Here is a 17,248-nt window from a genome sequence, read left to right as displayed (position 1 = left end):
TTTTGTTCTTAATGACAGAGCATTCATGAGTACAGGTGGAGGATCTGACGGTCAACAGATTATTAAATAGCTCAATCATCGGAAGAAGATAGTTCCAATGAATGATGTAACCCTTTGGAGATATCATTAGATGTAGATTTTTATTGGACCACAGCATGTCTACAAGGTGTCCTCATTCTTTCTTCATCATCAATTTTCATCACGTTTCCTATTAGATTAAGCAACTGCATGGACGAATACCATGAATGATTTGACTAATCTAAATTTCTCAATTTAAGTAACTCGGTAGAGACGAGTGAAGAGACGATAGAATCATTTTGTTCAAAAAATATGGAGAGTCCTCAACCATATATTCCTCTTGAAAATCGAAACTTAAACTAATTTACTAATTTGATTCCAATTCGTTTTACCTTTTTTTTGTTCTTCAAGAGAATTATCATTGTCGAGGTAGAAGTTTGAACCCCGAATAAGGGGGAAAAAAACAAGTAGAGTATAACAATGGAGTTTTTTTTTTTTTAACAAAAGAGGAGAAAAAAAGAGAGGAAAATATTGGCTTTTTTCATTTTTTCATCTCTTCCCACGTTGTTGTGGATCATCAAGAGAGAGAGAGAGACAGGAGTTTCGCCCTCAGAAGTCTACTTCGAAACTTTGTCGTGACTTCCCGCTGAAGCTTCTCTCTTTCCATTATATTAGTCCCCAAAAAATCCCACCAAAAAAGGGCAAAAAAAAAAAAACACAGTGTCGATTGAAGAAGAAGCAGCTGAAGCAATCGTCTTCCTCCTGCGGATACACCATACGTGGACGTGGTCCTCCATAACAAGGAGGAACCAAACCCCGCGATCAAAAGTTGTTCTTTTTTAATTTTTTCTCCTCCCTTCCTATTTGATTTTTTCATTCGGTGGATAAATAGAGAAGAGCAACGGAATACAGAGAAGGGTTTCGTGTACAAAACCTTGTGCTCTTAGCCATAGGAAAAATTCCCACTCCAATCCAACTCTTCACGTCATTGCCCTTCAAAAGAACCTCCTCTGCAACCCCTTTTCGCGTCGACCCTTTTGCGGTTTTGATCTGATTGTTCGTCTCTCCCGGCTGTTTGCTCATCAAGTTCCTTTTTTTATTCTCTTTTTTTTGTGGGGTTGGGGGGTGTGATTTGCTCGTGATCGGTTTGTGCTTCGCTGAAGCTGATTGGATCTCTTTCCGCTGAAGTGATCGTTTGTAATTTGGGGGAATTGTGGTCTTGTGCGCGTCCGAGGGTTTGGTTGGGGATGGTTAGGGATTTTTTGAGGTGTTCTGAGGATTACAAAAGTTCAATATTTTTGTTTGTTTAGAGTGTTTGGATGTTGGGTGTGGCGCAATTCCAAATCTTTTTGCTGATGGCATGCTAGTCGGATAACAATTCCTGGTGCTGTGTATCTGAAAATTGGGTTGGACGTGTTCTCTGTCTCTCGCCGGGGAGGAGTATTGTTTGCAGACTTGATCTGGGAGCCGTTGCTTGAATCGTAGCTGGAGGTAAACTTTGCCCTCTCTGCCTAGGGTTTCCTTTTCAGGCAATTCTAACTCCAATTCAAGCTGTCGATCCGTCAGTTCACTTTGCTGTGGTCCTTGTCTTGGGATTGCGGCTTGAAGCATTGGTAGTTCAGTTGCTTTGAATTGGAGACGCTGTGGTGTGGGAGTTTGTGTTTTCCATAAAAGATGAGTTCATGTGTCACCGGAGGTGTGGTTCATGGAGGCAAGCTTCTAGTACATATTGCTGAAAATGGCCACTCTTTTAAGCTTGATTGCAATGGGAACACTGCTGTTGGGACAGTTATGCGGATCATCGAATCTGATTTGGGGATCAACTTCAATGACCAGCTTGTCCTCTGCCTGGATTTGAAGCTTGAGCCCCAGAGATTGCTTTCATCTTACAAGCTTCCGTCGGATGGGCGAGAGGTGTTTATATTCAACAAAGCAAGGCTGCATAGTAATTCTTTACCTCCTCCACCGGAGCAAGTGGATATCCTCGAAATCAGAGACCCTGCAACACGATCTCCCTCGGATGACCACCATCCTCTGGACGATGCTTCTGATCCTGCTCTGAAAGCACTTCCTTCGTATGAGCGGCAATTTAGATATCACTACAATTGTGGGAACAACATATATAGACAAACGCAGGCCAAAAAAGAGATCTGTGAGAGGCTCTTGAGGGGGCAGAAGGTGCAAGAAAGGGCGCTGGAGGTTGCGAGAAGCAATCTGGAACAATACTATAGGGTAATTAACCAGAATTACTTGGAGTTCATGAAGCGTTATTCGCAGCAGCATCGAGTCCATTCTGATCTTTTGGCGAATTTTGAGAGGGATTTAGAGAGACTTAGATCAATCAAACTTCACCCTCAACTGCAGACAGCAACAAGTAAATGCTTACTGGATTTTGTGAAGGAGGATCACTTGCGGAAGATGGCGGAGAACTGTAGCAATTCTCACAGGCAGTTCGAGAATAAAGTTTCTCAGTTCAAGCAGATGTTTGGTGAAATGAAGCGCAAGGTCGAGGACTTGCTTTCTAGCAAAGCCTCGCTTCCTGTCAGGAACTTGGAACTGATGATTAAGGAGCACCAACGTTACATAAATGAAGAGAAGAGTATAATGCAGTCTTTGAGGTCTGAAATTCCTTACCTCAACAGCCTTGGTAGCATCATCTTCGTATTTTCGAATCATTTTGGTTTACCAGCTGTTTTCCTTGGTTTCTGATTGACGGCTTCCTCCACAACCGTCCCCTTCCCTCCCTCATTTTTTGTATACCACGGCAAATTACTTGAGTATCTGTATATTACAGTGCTGAGGTCTTCCATGTTTTTTTTTTGTCGTTCCTGCCAAAGTAATTTTCTGATTGTATCAGAATAAAGTTCCTAGACTCACGGTGCTATCCATGACATGCATATTTTTCTGTAGTATATGATTACATTGATTTGATTGGAAAAGGTACGTATATATATGGTCTTTAACGTATATGATTGTGCTGCTTGAACATGGTTTTTGTGAAAGATTTCGAGGAATAGATTGGAGCGATGTTACTGTTCTCACCATTCTTTACCGATTCTGTCGTGATGAACCTTTTTGTCAGCCATGTTGATAGGCACTATGTTTAAATTTTCTGGTGATGATGATGTTCGTATTTCTGCAGTATCTTATCACATCAATACGATGAAGATACCTGAATATATCTCATTGTTATCGTCTAGCAGGTTATCTTTTGTATTAGGGAGAAAAAGGATTATCTATCGTAATGTAGGCGCTTGTGTGCCCTGAATATGCCATTATCGTGGCATTCTTTATATTTTATTCATGGTGCTAACCTATGAAAAAACATGAAAATTTGTGCAGCAAAGATGTAAATACTGTCAAGAAGCTGGTGGATGATTGTTTGTCTTGCCAATTATCTTCTTCTCTTCGCCCTCATGATGCTGTTTCAGCTTTGGGTCCCATGTACGATGTCCATGACAAAAATCATCTTCCAACAATGCAAGCTTGTGATGATTCAATCCGTAAGCTGCTTGAATTATGCAAGGAGAACAAGAATGAGATGAACTTCTTTGTTCATAGCTATATGCAGCGGATTACCTACATATCTTACGTCATCAAAGATATAAAGCTGCAGTTTCCTGTTTTCAAAGAGGCAATGGCACGCCAGGATGATCTATTTATGGATTTGAAGTTAGTCCGTGGGATTGGCCCTGCATATAGAGCCTGCCTTGCTGAAGTTGTTAGAAGAAAGGCTTCTGTGAAACTTTACATGGGCATGGCTGGACAGTTAGCTGAAAGACTTGCAACAAAGAGGGAGGCTGAGGTCAGGAGACGGGAAGAATTTTTGAAAGCACAGAGTTCATATCTACCTAAAGATGTACTAGTCTCTATGGGACTATTTGATATGCCAAACCAGTGTGATGTGAATATCATGCCCTTTGATACTGGTTTGCTGGATATAGACATCTCGGATCTTGATCGATATGCTCCGGAGTATTTAGCTGGAGGTCTTTCTAGGGGGGAGAAGCATGGAAACATGAAAGGTTCATTTTCCATGTCTAACGACAGTTTGAATTCTGCAGAATCATTTTCCGCAGAATTCCCTCAAAGTCCAGAGGATTTACCTGAGGGCAGTGAACTGGTAGAGATTGCTGGGACAAGCAAGATGGAAGTTGAGAATGCAAGGTTGAAGGCCGAACTTGCTTCTGCAATTGCTATGATATGCTCACTCCGGCATGAAGTTGAGTTTGAGTCTCTTGATGAAAATAGTCGTGACATGCTACTAAAGACTGCTACCGAAAAGACAGCTGAGGCCTTGCATCAAAAAGATGAGTATTGCAAACATCTTGAATCTGTACTTAGAGAGAAGCAATCGCAGTGTTCCTCCTATGAGAAACGAATTCAAGAGTTGGAGCAGAAATTATCTGATCGATATTCGCTAGAGCAGAAGCTTTCAACTGGTAAGGATGCCTTTGAGTTTGAAAATTCTGCGTGTGCAAAGGCTGAAGGATGCAAGCTTGACATGATAGGCAGTGGTGAAGTTCACATGCCATGCACATCCACTGCTGATTCTATGGATGAGGTTTCCTGCATTTCAAATTCACTAAATGCGAAGCTGGGAATTTTTACTAGGCAATCAGGCAAAGCTCGAGAAGGAGTGGATGAGAATATGATGGATTCATCTGGCTTGCTTCAAACGCAGTTGGATTCATCAATGCAGGAGCCACACCGTGAAGAACTGCATGTCATTGATAATGATGAGAAGGATAAAATGCTGGGACCTTTAGGCATGTCATCGACGAACAGTTGTGCTGCTGAAAGCATGCATGAGCCTCTGAATGTCTTGTCTTGTGATGCAGTTGCTGAGGCAAGTTTAAATGCCAATGAGTGTGATGATCTCATACTAGAATTACGGAGTGCTCTGGCTGACAAGTCAAATCAAGTGAATGAAACAGAAGCTAGACTAAAGGCTGCATTGGATGAAGTAGTCGTGCTAAGGAGAGAACTGGAAGTGAGACAGAAACTTCTTGATGAGTCTCAGGTAATATCTAGTGAATAACCGGTTAGCTATTTCTTGTTGCATTGTTTTTCTTCTTCATGTGGATTTATTCACTTCCATTTCTATTTCTGAACTTAACATTTCCTTCTGTAAACCCAGCACAGAAAGTTTCCAGCTAAGGAATTAGTGCTTGCTGATAAGTATATACCCATGTGTATGTGTATACTTGTGCAGTTGCCGAGATGTTGATTTCGTGTATTTTTTAGGATATGGCATGTAATCCTTCATTTGTGTCTCTTAATTCAAATGCTCAAAAGAGCTCTTTAAACAGGCTTTATATGACTAAGAAGCAACATAAAGCCTTGTGGGAAGATTCTTGGGGTTCCCTATGATTTTCGATTTGATGCTGAAAATAAGGGCTCGTGAATATGGAGAATGGTGTTTCCTTTAATTTTTTACTCCGATATTTCGGTTTTAGGAATCTTGACTTCTGTCTCTAGTTGGGTGGTCCACTTGCATAACCATCTTCAATTGTATTTGTTGTTCCTTGCAGTTTGTTCTATTGTTGATCTTCACATTCATTAGCTAATCTCCTCTTCATTTGGTGAATTTGATTTAGATGAATTGCGCTCACCTCGAGAATTGCTTGCATGAAGCAAGAGAAGAAGCCCAAACCCATCTTTGCGCTGCTGATAGGAGAGCTTCAGAGTATAGCGCCCTTCGTGCATCTGCTGTGAAAATGCGCAGTCTCTTTGAAAGGCTGAGGACATGTGTCTATGTATCTGGAGGTGTTGCTGCCTTTGCTGATTCCTTACGTGCCTTGGCACAATCTTTGGCCAAGTGAGCTTTCTTGCAAAAAGCACTCATTAGATAGTGCTCTACGTCTCCATCAGATTAAATTCACTTCTCACATTATTTTAGACAGCATACATTTTTCCATGCTTTAGATTACGTCTTTGCTTTTATCTTTGTGGTTTCTCCACCACCAGTGACCACAACGATAAAATGTTGATCAAATTACTTTTTTCAGTACTGCAATTGAAAATGAAGATGATGGTACTGCCGAGTTCCGAAAGTGTATCAGGGTCATTGCAGATAGAGTTGGTTTCCTATCTAGGTACCGTGAGGAGCTGCTTGATAAGAAATCAAAAATAGAAGCTGCTAATGAGCAGCTGAGGAAGGAATTGGAAGAAAAGGAGGAGCAAGTTAAGACACTGTATAAAAAGCATCAGCTTGAAAAACAGGTAATTCGGCTTTGACTTGTGGTAGTTTCTCAACTTTTTGGACAGTGTCTGATGTGATGAAAGAGACTAGGGTCGTATTGTAGCTCCACTTTTCTCAACCATTTAAAGGGGCTGTTTAATGGTTCATCTTCTTAATACTCTCCTTATGAACGGGTGGGTGTAGATGTGCATGCGATCGTGCGTGTGCGTAAGTGAGTCTCGACAAAGGAATGGGGAGGAATAGTACCTTCCAAGAAAGATCCAGATCTTTGGTTCACAATTGTTATCTTTACCTCATTTCTGGGGACTAGCACATAGGTCTCTTGATGAGATTTTAGCTAGTGACTTCGAGAAAATAGGAAAACAGGAGGATCTTCAAAGGCTCCTTTACTACACTTAAATGGGGGACTTTCGGGGTGTGGTCCATGTTGCCAACTTGCCTATTGATTCAGAATACGTGATTGTTGAGTGTCCTCAACTTTCTTAAGGCCCTTACTGCTGAATAGTTTGTTCACCTGCACTTAACTTGATCAGGTTTGTCCCTTATGAGGATTTGGTTGTTTAATTCTTGTTGATAGAATATGTCAATAATTTTTCTTTTAGGCTGATAATGAATGCATGGTTTTTCAACAGGCAAACAAGGAAAAGATATCATTTGGCCGCCTGGAGGTCCATGAGATAGCTGCGTTTGTGCTTAATTCAGCTGGGCACTACGAGGCTATAAATAGGACTTGCTTGAATTACTATTTGTCTGCTGAGTCCGTGGCGTTGTTTGCGGACCATCTCCCACGCCAACCAAGTTACATTGTTGGGCTGATCGTGCACATCGAGCGCCAAACTGTGAAGCCTTTGCCTTCTCCACACCGGCCCGAGCATATTAGGGCTGATCCTTTAGATCAACTGACTTATGACGCAGATACTGACCGGCAGGCTTTGAATGTTTCCGGGTCGACTGTGAATCCTTATGGTCTCCCTGTTGGCTGTGAATACTTCGTAGTGACAGTTGCTATGTTACCTGATACTGCCATTCATTCACCACCCACTTCCTGATCCCTGCTGCAGACAGAGACAGACATGATGGAAGCAAATAAGTGTACATAGGGGGATGATCGTTTTAATTGTTCAAAGTGGAATTTCTCTCGGTGGGAGTTGTTAACTTGATTAGTTTTCTGTACAGCTGAAGAATTGATTGAGTTCGAATCTCCCATTTGTACATAAAGATTATTCCTTAGGTTTCTTTATAGGTAGATGTGAATATCAGGCTAGCAGTCTACGCTTCTCCAGTTGTGAGCTCATGGGTAAATTATTTCATCATAAGTTCACATAGATGTTTACAGAATTGATTCTGGGCTAGGTTCTACATTAAAAGCGCATTTTTTTTTTTTGTAGATGGAAATTTGATCCTTCCCCAAACAAGTAATTTGTTTCTTCCTGAATGAGATCTGATGATGAACATCTTATCGGTTAGATCCCTCTTCTTGGTGTGGGCGTCAAGTGACGCCAGTAAACAATGGCGTCTGATGGCGCCCTCTAACTCTCGTTTGATCGGATTAAGCTTAAGCAAAAGTACCAACGCATACACGTTCTTGAAAAACCACAACTCAATTGTACAGATCCCATTGGATCACATGGTCTTTAAACAGGAGAACAATGCCGCTAGAAACTAATGCAAAGCTTTTTACAAGGGACGGTTACCAGGACTCTTCATCAAATTTTTATTTCAGAATCCCAATACTGCCGAACAAACAAAAGCAGAAGGATGCATTTCCCTAACAAGGCACCACACGTAGTCAACAAACATCTTTCCCCAAGAACTGGGGGGACATCTGATTGAGTAGATACCGAAACTTCTAAAGAATATATACATCACCTTGACTATCTAGAAGTACTGTCGCTATCTTCTTCTGAAATGTTGAACAAGAATTTCGGAAGGGATGCAATCCGAGGAAGATGCAGCAGAAGCTCCCCAAACGAGTCTTTCCTCGACATGCCTGCTGGTTTTGAATCGTCTTCCAGAGCCTTAACGTTAGCAAGGGTGTTGCTATTAACCCCAGGAGGAGCAGCATCCTTCACGTCTTTAGTTTTTTCCTCGCAGCTTTCTCCACCAGCCAAGTTCTGAACGGTTGTGCTATCCTTCTGCAAGAGGCAGCACAGAGAATTCACCCTTGCCATGAGGCATTTTTCGTCGGATGCCGTAGTTGACTGGGTGTCACTGAGCAGGTACTGTGCAATATCCTCCAGTATCTCCTGGCATCCTGATCCATCATCAGATGAACTACCAGAACCCATCTGCTCAGTGATACAGTATCCAATATGGTTCATTAGATCGCTCATTGACATTGAAGGGTGTAAACCGGGCACTTTTATCTGGTCCCAATTTCTACTGGCCTTCATTTCAACAGCATCACGATTTCCGTTTCCTTCAATTACACGAGCGTCCATCACTAAAAAAGGAAAAAAATTCTAAAAGGATCAGCGTAGTCACCTTCAGCATATAACACTAAATTAAACACTGCAATTTAGTTTTAAGTCACTTCTGATCAGGCGTAAGACCCACAAGAAATACTTCTTCCAAGCCATTTGTGATTCATTACAGCAAAGTGAGGAAATGTCCAGGACATAGAAATATGCCTTCATCCTACAACCAATTCTCTACTCATTTTCTTGGAACGGTGAATGAATCATGACCTATCAAATGCAAATGCATTGGTTACTATATACCTGAACTGGGTGAAGGAGCTTCTCTGGACATACGTTCTGATGTTGTGCCAACACGTTCCTGTATCTCTGTCTTCACAGAGGATGACTGTGCTGCCTGAGAAACATGCAAGCTGGATATTCCTGATTTGTCATCTTTTGTGCCATTATCAAAACCACAGCCTTTGGGTTCCTCTAGATCCTCAAAAATAGATGGTCGTGTGTCAAACAAAGGTGATTCCAAAACTACCTCAGGCTGCCGACTTAAAAAATTGAGCCGCATGTCACACTGGATAAGCTTTTCGAAGTGCTTGTAGAGAAGACCAGGTTGAAACTGCAGAAAGTGTTGCCTGTTTGCACATCCAAGGAAAAAGATCAGCACACTAAACCAATACTTAAAATAACAGTCTGACCTTCAGTAAGAGATCAATGAGCTTATGCAAATCTGCCCGGAAAACTGTGGGATGTAACTATCAAAAGTAACACAGACACCCACAAGTAAACAGCATATGCAACAGGCAGGGAGCTTGCAAGAACAAGTTCATACAAAGTACATTAATGCACGCCTGTAAAATTAAAGATATAAGCTTTTGATCCCAGAGAAATTGCTCAAACAACAAGAGGGTGAACTTTTGGCAACATAAGTAATGGAAAGAAGAAAAAGGAACTCAAGCTAATGATGGAAACGTATCTTAGAGCTAAGGAAACTAAAGAAAGGTGTTAGGAGGAAACTTCTTTCACCTGTGAGTGCTCGCTTGTCCATCAGTGAAATCAGAGGTTGCCTGCCACAAAGTGTGCTTTCTCGGTTGTGGGTTGGTCTCCCGGTAGAAAAGGGGCTGTCTGGCAAGCTGCAACAAAGGCAAAAAGAAAGAAAGAAATCACCATTCTATAAACAGTAAAGATTACATAGCCACACGATTAAACTGGTGTACGAATGGGCACCAGAGACGAGATAGAGATTTACCACAACTTTCAATGTACTAAGTCCATCATCTGGGCAATTCGCCTTCAAAGCCATTATATCTGACCACTGGATTTCGATTTTACTCTTCAGACCACCCTCAAGAACTTCCCAGACCAACTTATGCTTAGCGAAGTAGCACTTGGCCACTAGATCACCTTCATATCTTGACTTGTACTAGCAACCAAACAAAACAAATTTGCCTTAAAGGCCTGAGCCAATCAAAATCCAATAGTCAGTCCTATAAGAGATATTTAAAAGTCAAACCATAACAAGTACCTCCCATTGTCCGATCCTCAAGAACGAAGCGGGGAAATTTGAAGCCTTCATCTTGTCAGTTGTACCAAAGGAAGCGTTACTTTTAGCATCTTTATTTGTCTCGTGAACAAGATTGTCGCTCTGAGTGGTTGCCAAGTTACAAGTGCCCTGAGAAAGCTTCATTTGAATCAAATCCAACAATGAAGGACTCTTCCTTAGTCTCAAACCCAAAGGGCTTGGCTCATCAAGTGGATTGTACTGAGAAGGTGGAACTGGAAATGCATTGGCACCCGCACCCCATAGCTGAGAAAATAATTGATCATGCAAAGAAGCAGTGAGATTAAATCCAATAATTCTCAAAAGCAACAAAAATCTCAGCTTCAACTAACATCCTCCTTTATACTTTTTACTCATTCACAGGAATTTATGCAATCAATTGAAATGCAGAGCAAGCCTAGGTTTAGCTATCATCATCATCCTTTAGTTGCAGAATCCACAAATCCAAATTGGCATTCTGATTGGATATCTACAGAGTGAATTACACAGATTTCTATAATTTTCCAAATCCATACAAACACCCCCGATCACCTGCACAGACACCACCGTGATTCCTGCAAAAATCGCAGCAACAGCAGTTACTGCATTTTGGGACAGTGAACAAAATTAGGCGAAAGCCGTGCTTGAGCACGGGGCAGCTTCGAAAGAAGTCAGAGGCATATGCACAATTTTACTAAACCACAGGAAGATCTACTGTTTGTGCAATTCAAAGCACTCCAAGCTCATACAAGTCAACACCTCCAATCATCTCTAGCTCCCCAAATTCTCTGAAGATCCTCCCCAAATTCCTATGCTCCAATCTACTCACAACATAACAAAAGAAGCTAGAAAGTAGTTCGAGAAAAATTCCCTTTTTGGTTATTTCATATTCATCTCTCTTCTTCCCCGTCATTTTCTTCGGCAAAACAAACAAGCGACGCGCACAAACCTCACCTGCTCCAAACTGGACGACCCCCTAGATCGCTTATTGAGCGGCCCGTGTTCCTCTTCCAGCGGATCCTCGACGATCTCAAGCTTCACCGGAAGCTTGTCGCCGCCACACGACGCAGCTCCACGATCCGCTCCAAAATCTCCAGATTTCATCAATTGCACCATGGAATCAAATCCCACCACGAACCAAACGAACGAGCAGAGTCAACTCGAGGACGAGGATCACTTCGACACGCCTGCACGGACCGCGAGATGGGCGAATAAAGAAAACCCTAGAAACGGCCGCTTTTGTTGTTCGATCGATCGAGAGAGAGAGAGAGAGGGGGTCGCGATCTGGCCCACGTGCCGAACCGCGTTAGGCACGTGCGGAAAACTGTGCGCGTCGTTTCTCGGCCAAATTGACGGAAACGGGGCGGGGTGGGAGGGTGCTAAGTAGCGGAGGGGGCGGGCTATTTTGGGAAATTCGCTGATTTGGCAAGTGTGAACGCGTCACGAGAGGCGTGCTGGCGTGAGCACACGAACGATTAGTACTGGATATATGCGGGGGCCCGCGGCCCGACCTTAAATGACGGCGGTGGTTGGTTTGACGCGACACGTGGCGGCTGATCTGGGCGTTGCTTGCCTCCCTGAGTGGCGGAAGCCGCCGGACACGTGAGACTGTTGAAATTGGGATTGCCCAGTGGAGGATGAGCTGGCCCTAATTCCCCCCCTTTTCCTTTGGCGAGATTTGGATAAATATTACTTTGCCAAACTTGGAGAGTTTCCCAATCTAAGCTACTCGTGCGTGCGAACGATGTGTAAATCAAATTACTCTCCCCAGAATATAGATGTGGTCATGTTTCGATTTTGAAAAACGATAGATATGTTGAAATCGACATAATATGAGTTTTGATGGGCCATTGTCAACTATTTCAAAATTTAAAACCTCGTAATTATTTTGATATTGTGAAAGATTTAATGGACATGATCAATAACTTCAAAATTTAAATTTCTAGATGGAAGTGTGATTTGATATTTTTATTGAGCATGCATCCTTTCTTCCGGCGAGAAGATACGTGACCTGGTATTTTTTTTTTTTTTTTTTGCTCGCGTGGATAAATGGATTATTTATTAATCATAGTTATTATCTATGTGGGCCAGCATGTGGATAACGTTGAACCATCGTGTGCCGACTGCGCAGTCAAATTCACATTCCCCATAGATTCCCTCGCAGGCCGACAAAGCCAATCTGGCGGTTTTGATTGTTCAACGGAAAGTTGTCCGACGGTAGTCCGCAATTCTCGTTCATAAGAGAATGATGGAACAAGTCAAAAAGAGCATTTAGTGAAGGTGGTCCATACTCAATTGGTATTTGGTAAGGCTCTAAGATTGAGTAGCTACAGCATTGGGCCATTTAAGGAAGGCCGAAATTCTTGTCCAGGCCCGTCGAAATCAGGGACGGGCCGTCGAAATCAAGGACGCTTCTCGTCCTCACTATGACTTTTTGTGTTTTTTTTATTTGTCATATCGACTTGTGAGATGAGGACAAAAAGGTTGTCTCATTTCAAGGAAAATGAAAATCTACCGTCTCTGGTCCGTGCCTTGAAACATGTGGTCGTTATCGATAAGGAAAGGGGGCTTTCGCATTTTCTTTGAAAGGATGCGCTCGGTTCGACATTCTCAAAGCCTCTCGAGCCCCAAAGCCCGTTGGGAAAAAATTGAGGTGTTTGGCAAACTTCCTCATGAGGCTTTAGGCCGAATGCTAGTCTTGAGCTTTTAGCATTTTTGGAATGGTGATCCATGAATTAATGAAAGTCCAAATCCGTAAGGGTGCGTTCGATAATGTCACGTCCGTTGAGTGAACGTCTACGGACAAACCGAATAGAGATTGGGACCGTTTGATCAAATGAGCTAAGTATACAGAACTTGGTTGTCATAACTTGTTTATTCACCTTTTAAGGCTCGTAATATAAAAATATTCTTTAAAAAAAAAATTGATCGCTTGTATTACTTACGGTAAGGAATGAATGATCAACACTGTTCATCGCTTCACGAAAATATTTAGACATAAATTGTTTATGTAATGAAAATATTCCTCATTGACTAATGTTTTGAGAGGATCGAAGTGATCAATTTTACGAAAAATTTTCAAATATATATATTTTGCGGGGCCTAAGTATGTGACTATTCAGATAAGCTCGAAGTTATACTCGTCCTTGTATATTATATTAAAAAAAATGCACAGTTTATATCACCTGTACACTTTTTCAGATATGATTGTTAACACTTCACAATGTTTGTGATTATTTAACTAACGTCACATAGCATATATGGTAAAATGGCACTTTTCTTTTCAAGTCCTTTTGTTTGCAAGTTATGCAATAGATGACTCAAACTCGTTAGTTAACGATTTCTGTATTGTACGTGCAACATCAATGACAACCGAGCAATCCCCATTGTAAATGACAGTCTCATGTTTCAGTCACACCATAAATTGTGCAATTTATATCACCTGTACACTTTTTTAGATATGGTTGTTAATACTTCACAATGCTAGTGATTGTTTAACTAACGTCGCATAGAATATATAGTGAAATGGCACCAGTCTTTTCAAATCCTTTTGTCTGCAAGTTGTGCAATAGATGACTCAAACCCATTAGTTAACGATTTTTGTATGGTGCGTGCAACATAAGTGACAATTGAGTAATCTCCGTTGTAAATAATGACAGTCTTCTGTTTCAGTCACACCGTAAATTGTGGTAAGAAAATCATAGAATTCTGCGAATCTCGTGGATACAATGACAATCTTCCTGGAAGCGGAAGGTCCGAGCATCCGGCCACGACGTTGATCGCGGGCTGGTCAAACTTGAGAATGGTAGTTTTGCTGAGGATGACAGCTTCTTCAACCGAAACCTCTAGATGGAAATAGATGAATCATGAACATCCTAAAAGTGTGATTTCTTGACAGCTGGGACCGGTATGCTGGAGGAAGGAAGTGCAGAACCTCCACTCATGATATTGGCTTCTTTTTTTTTTTCCTGATTTATGGGACCTGTCAAATTGTAAATCATGTGAGCTGCAGTGGAGAAAATTATTGTGATTGACCCTATTTTTCTTTCCCAAGATTGGCCTTGTTCACAATGTTAGGAATGTTAGGAATCGATATGATACGTAACAGTTAATATATTTTAGTTGGCCCATAATTTATTGGCCTAAGTTTTTGAGTAAAAGTAGGTCTAACTGGATATGTTAACAAATTCGGATTTAGGCTCTTTCTTAATGAAAAACATCGAGTTTCTACTACGCCTTTCCTAACAAATTGGTATTAGAGTCGATGATCGATTGAGTGGGGGCTCCAAAATCTAGTCTGTTTTAGTGTTTGGTGGATGAGGTCGGGTGTAATTTTCGGGCAGTGGGCATTGTGGTGTAACAATGCAGGCCCGAAGGCGCAGTTCATAGTTCGGTCTAGAGAAAGATATATTGATGCAAAAAGATACCTAGATTAAGAAGGAGCATGCTTAACGCTAAGTTCACATTTAGGGGGAAGATTGTTATGATGTACATGTGAGCTGTGCTAGAAAAATCCCACACTGGAGAATTGATGTAATTTAGAGCAGTTAATATATTTTAATCGACCCATAACTAGTTGGCTTAATCTTTTGACCGAAGGTGAGTCTAACTGGATATGTTAATATGCTTATTCTTTTAGTGTTTACCTTTTTATGTTCTCCTTTTCTTTTCTTTATTTCTTTCGAATTTTACGCTTCTAGTAAATTTGGCTTTATTTAATATATGTAACACAACGCTCTTTTCCATTATACAAGTATTGATATATACATGTGGCTATAATTCATCTCATTATTCATCATAACTTAAATAGTTATTTGACTTCGACAGGAAAAAAAGTTGTTTTTTTTTACTTGACTTCGAACTTCGAAGGAAAAACGAGCGTTGCCTGAACTTTCTAAGCAAAATTGAACGGGTAATTAGGGCATCGCCGGTCATTTCCTCACTTTTAATTCGGAAACCCTCAATACATGGGGATGTGAAAAACAAAAGAATCAGTTCTCATATATCCTATTTATAAGTTTAGGAGATCATTATTTAAAGGAATCAAATTACATATGCATAAGCAAAATATATAATGAAAAAATCAGAAGAAATATCCAAAATATCTCCGGAAAATATATGAATATGTCTAGCAAGGTTATTATATACACGTTACGAGTCACCTCGTTATATTCATTTAACATTTTACGAGGTTGTTATTAAGCCGTTAGATGAATGTAAGATCTGTATTTGCTTATGTTAGCTTTTTTTCAGCGGACTTTATTTTCTCGGAGAGTAAGACAATAGAGAGGCCGATACACTTCACGTACATGCGTATGTACCCACTTGCTCTGACCTGTAATACAACCAGTCTACTTCTAACTTCTGAGAGTGGTGCAGGGGGTTCAACGTCTCTCCTCGTTATGATCTCCCTCACAACAGAGGATGACGTTCTTAACCACATGCCTCATGATTCATTAATTTCGCGAAAATTGAATGATTTAAAAAATATTTGTACCACTTGAAAGGATTAATCAATAAAAATATTTTCATTACGGATAATAATTGGTGTCTAAACTTTTTCGTGGACATTAAAAATGTTGTTCATTCATTCATTTTTTATAGATTTGGTAAATCCGACACTAGTTAATAGTCTTTTGAGGGATAATTATACAAATGTCTTCTCTCAAATTTCGATTTATTTGATATAATCTCTAAAATTTTGGTACATGTTCAATTTAGCCGATGAACTAAATTATCTATAGATTGAATGAATCTAGTGATATAATATTTCAGGGACTGGATTGAATCGGATAAGTACACATGCTAATTATAGAGTCGCACGTAGTTAATGAATCTCCGGACAAAGGCAATACTATGAAATTGGTGTTATAACCTATTCGATGAATTGGCGGCATGGGCTTATTCAAGACCTCTCTCCTTTCAAGATAAGAGTTCTAGAAGTCCTTATCGTTGTGCTAGTAGCTTCGGGTAATGTACGCACACTCAATACTTTTTTGGACAAAAGTCACAAAAAATCCCAAACTATACTCACTTGGCACATTTACCGTAAATTTTTTTTTCTATCGTACCAAGAACCTCAAACTTGTACGTGTCAATGAGAATTGTTAAAATTGGTGGAAAATATTAGATAGTATAATATACAAGAATAGCATGAAATATGTTGGAAGAGAAGATAAAATAAGATGAAGGAGTGTAAACACTATCTTTAAGAATAATTTCGCCCCTTGAAGAACAAAATTCGGTACGCAAGGCTTCTAGCAACTATTTTCTTAAGATATAATAGACCTTTTCTGGTTCGCACTGAATTTTAGAAAAAAATGGAATAATATTATGTGTATAACCTATCGAAAAAGAGAAAAAAAAAAGGAGGGAAAATTTCTCTTTTTAATTGGAGTCTCTTCAAGGATTATGGTTTGAAGTTTATATCAAACAAAAGAAAGAGCTGTTATGAAACTGTCATAAAGCCATTGTAAAAAAATGGAGGGTTTATGAAGAAATAAATCAGGCGTTACAAAGCCGTTACACGGTTTTTGAAAAGCCATTATACGGTTGTTGCAAAATCGTCATATAATGATGACTTTCATGGTTGTCATAACTACTATCAAACTTTTTTATAAATTATTTTAAAACTGCTGAAATATCCGAGAAAAAAATATGCCTAAATGGATGCGGAAAGCAAACGATATTGATATGGCGCTCACATGGCTTAAGTGACATAAAAAAAGGATTCTTATTTTGGCTGAAAAATCATTTGACGGAACATCGACGATGATATAAGTTTGTGATTTTTTATGTCACAAAAAAAAGTTTAAGGTGAACGTGTCGTGATCTTTGGTGCCGTGTTCCCAACTTTATTTGCATAAATTAAGGCATTTTCAACGCTTCAAGCTGGCGTATATCGAGACGGGTTCCATTACATCTGCGGGGGAATTTTTCTCGGGTAATATTGGGAATTCACTGTACTGTAACAAAAAGGCCACGTGTGAGATAGCTAGAGGGCCCGGAAGCAATCCCAGAGCCAGGCATTGGTTCCACTTTCCAATGACAAGCCTACAGACCTGACAGAGAAGA

The 17,248-nt window shown here is 40.5% G+C and overlaps 2 protein-coding genes across 3 annotated transcripts; one reads left to right on the top strand and one right to left on the bottom strand.

The window, feature by feature from the left end:
• Positions 1-704: 704 nt before the first annotated feature.
• Positions 705-7,536, top strand: LOC115744612 (autophagy-related protein 11). Its single transcript, XM_030679872.2, has 5 exons — positions 705-2,636; positions 3,361-5,041; positions 5,619-5,839; positions 6,030-6,243; positions 6,856-7,536. The coding sequence occupies exons 1-5, from the start codon at positions 1,693-1,695 to the stop codon at positions 7,270-7,272; spliced, it is 3,477 nt and encodes a 1,158-aa protein (XP_030535732.1). The 5' UTR covers positions 705-1,692; the 3' UTR covers positions 7,273-7,536.
• Positions 7,537-7,807: 271 nt separating this feature from the next.
• On the bottom strand, positions 7,808-11,498 carry LOC115744613. Of its 2 annotated transcripts, none has more exons than XM_030679874.2 (6): positions 11,129-11,498; positions 10,160-10,441; positions 9,884-10,057; positions 9,661-9,767; positions 8,944-9,269; positions 7,808-8,642 (listed from the first exon to the last, which is right to left on the bottom strand). In XM_030679874.2, the coding sequence occupies exons 1-6, from the start codon at positions 11,288-11,290 to the stop codon at positions 8,098-8,100; spliced, it is 1,596 nt and encodes a 531-aa protein (XP_030535734.1). In that variant the 5' UTR covers positions 11,291-11,498; the 3' UTR covers positions 7,808-8,097. The 2 variants fall into 2 exon arrangements, with proteins under 2 accessions (XP_030535734.1, XP_030535733.1); XM_030679873.2 differs by having other exon boundaries at positions 7,808-8,666; positions 11,129-11,495.
• Positions 11,499-17,248: the final 5,750 nt, after the last annotated feature.

Source organism: Rhodamnia argentea, chromosome 4 (assembly GCF_020921035.1).
Source record: "Rhodamnia argentea isolate NSW1041297 chromosome 4, ASM2092103v1, whole genome shotgun sequence".
Classification (NCBI taxonomy): Eukaryota; Viridiplantae; Streptophyta; class Magnoliopsida; order Myrtales; family Myrtaceae; genus Rhodamnia; species Rhodamnia argentea.
This window is presented reverse-complemented; position numbering and strand designations above follow the sequence as displayed.

Bases quoted from the DNA above. Each gene is read 5' to 3' on its own strand.
- LOC115744612 (XM_030679872.2), top strand. From the start codon at position 1,693: ATGAGTTCATGTGTCACCGGAGGTGTGGTTCATGGAGGCAAGCTTCTA. The intron at 2,637-3,360 runs GTCTGAAATTCC...AAATTTGTGCAG, and splicing joins AGTATAATGCAGTCTTTGAG to CAAAGATGTAAATACTGTCA. The intron at 5,042-5,618 runs GTAATATCTAGT...AATTTGATTTAG, and splicing joins AACTTCTTGATGAGTCTCAG to ATGAATTGCGCTCACCTCGA.
- LOC115744613 (XM_030679873.2), bottom strand. From the start codon at position 11,290: ATGGTGCAATTGATGAAATCTGGAGATTTTGGAGCGGATCGTGGAGCT. The intron at 10,058-10,159 runs GTACTTGTTATG...TTTGGTTGCTAG, and splicing joins TGAGGATCGGACAATGGGAG to TACAAGTCAAGATATGAAGG. The intron at 9,768-9,883 runs GTAAATCTCTAT...CCTTTGTTGCAG, and splicing joins TTAGTACATTGAAAGTTGTG to CTTGCCAGACAGCCCCTTTT.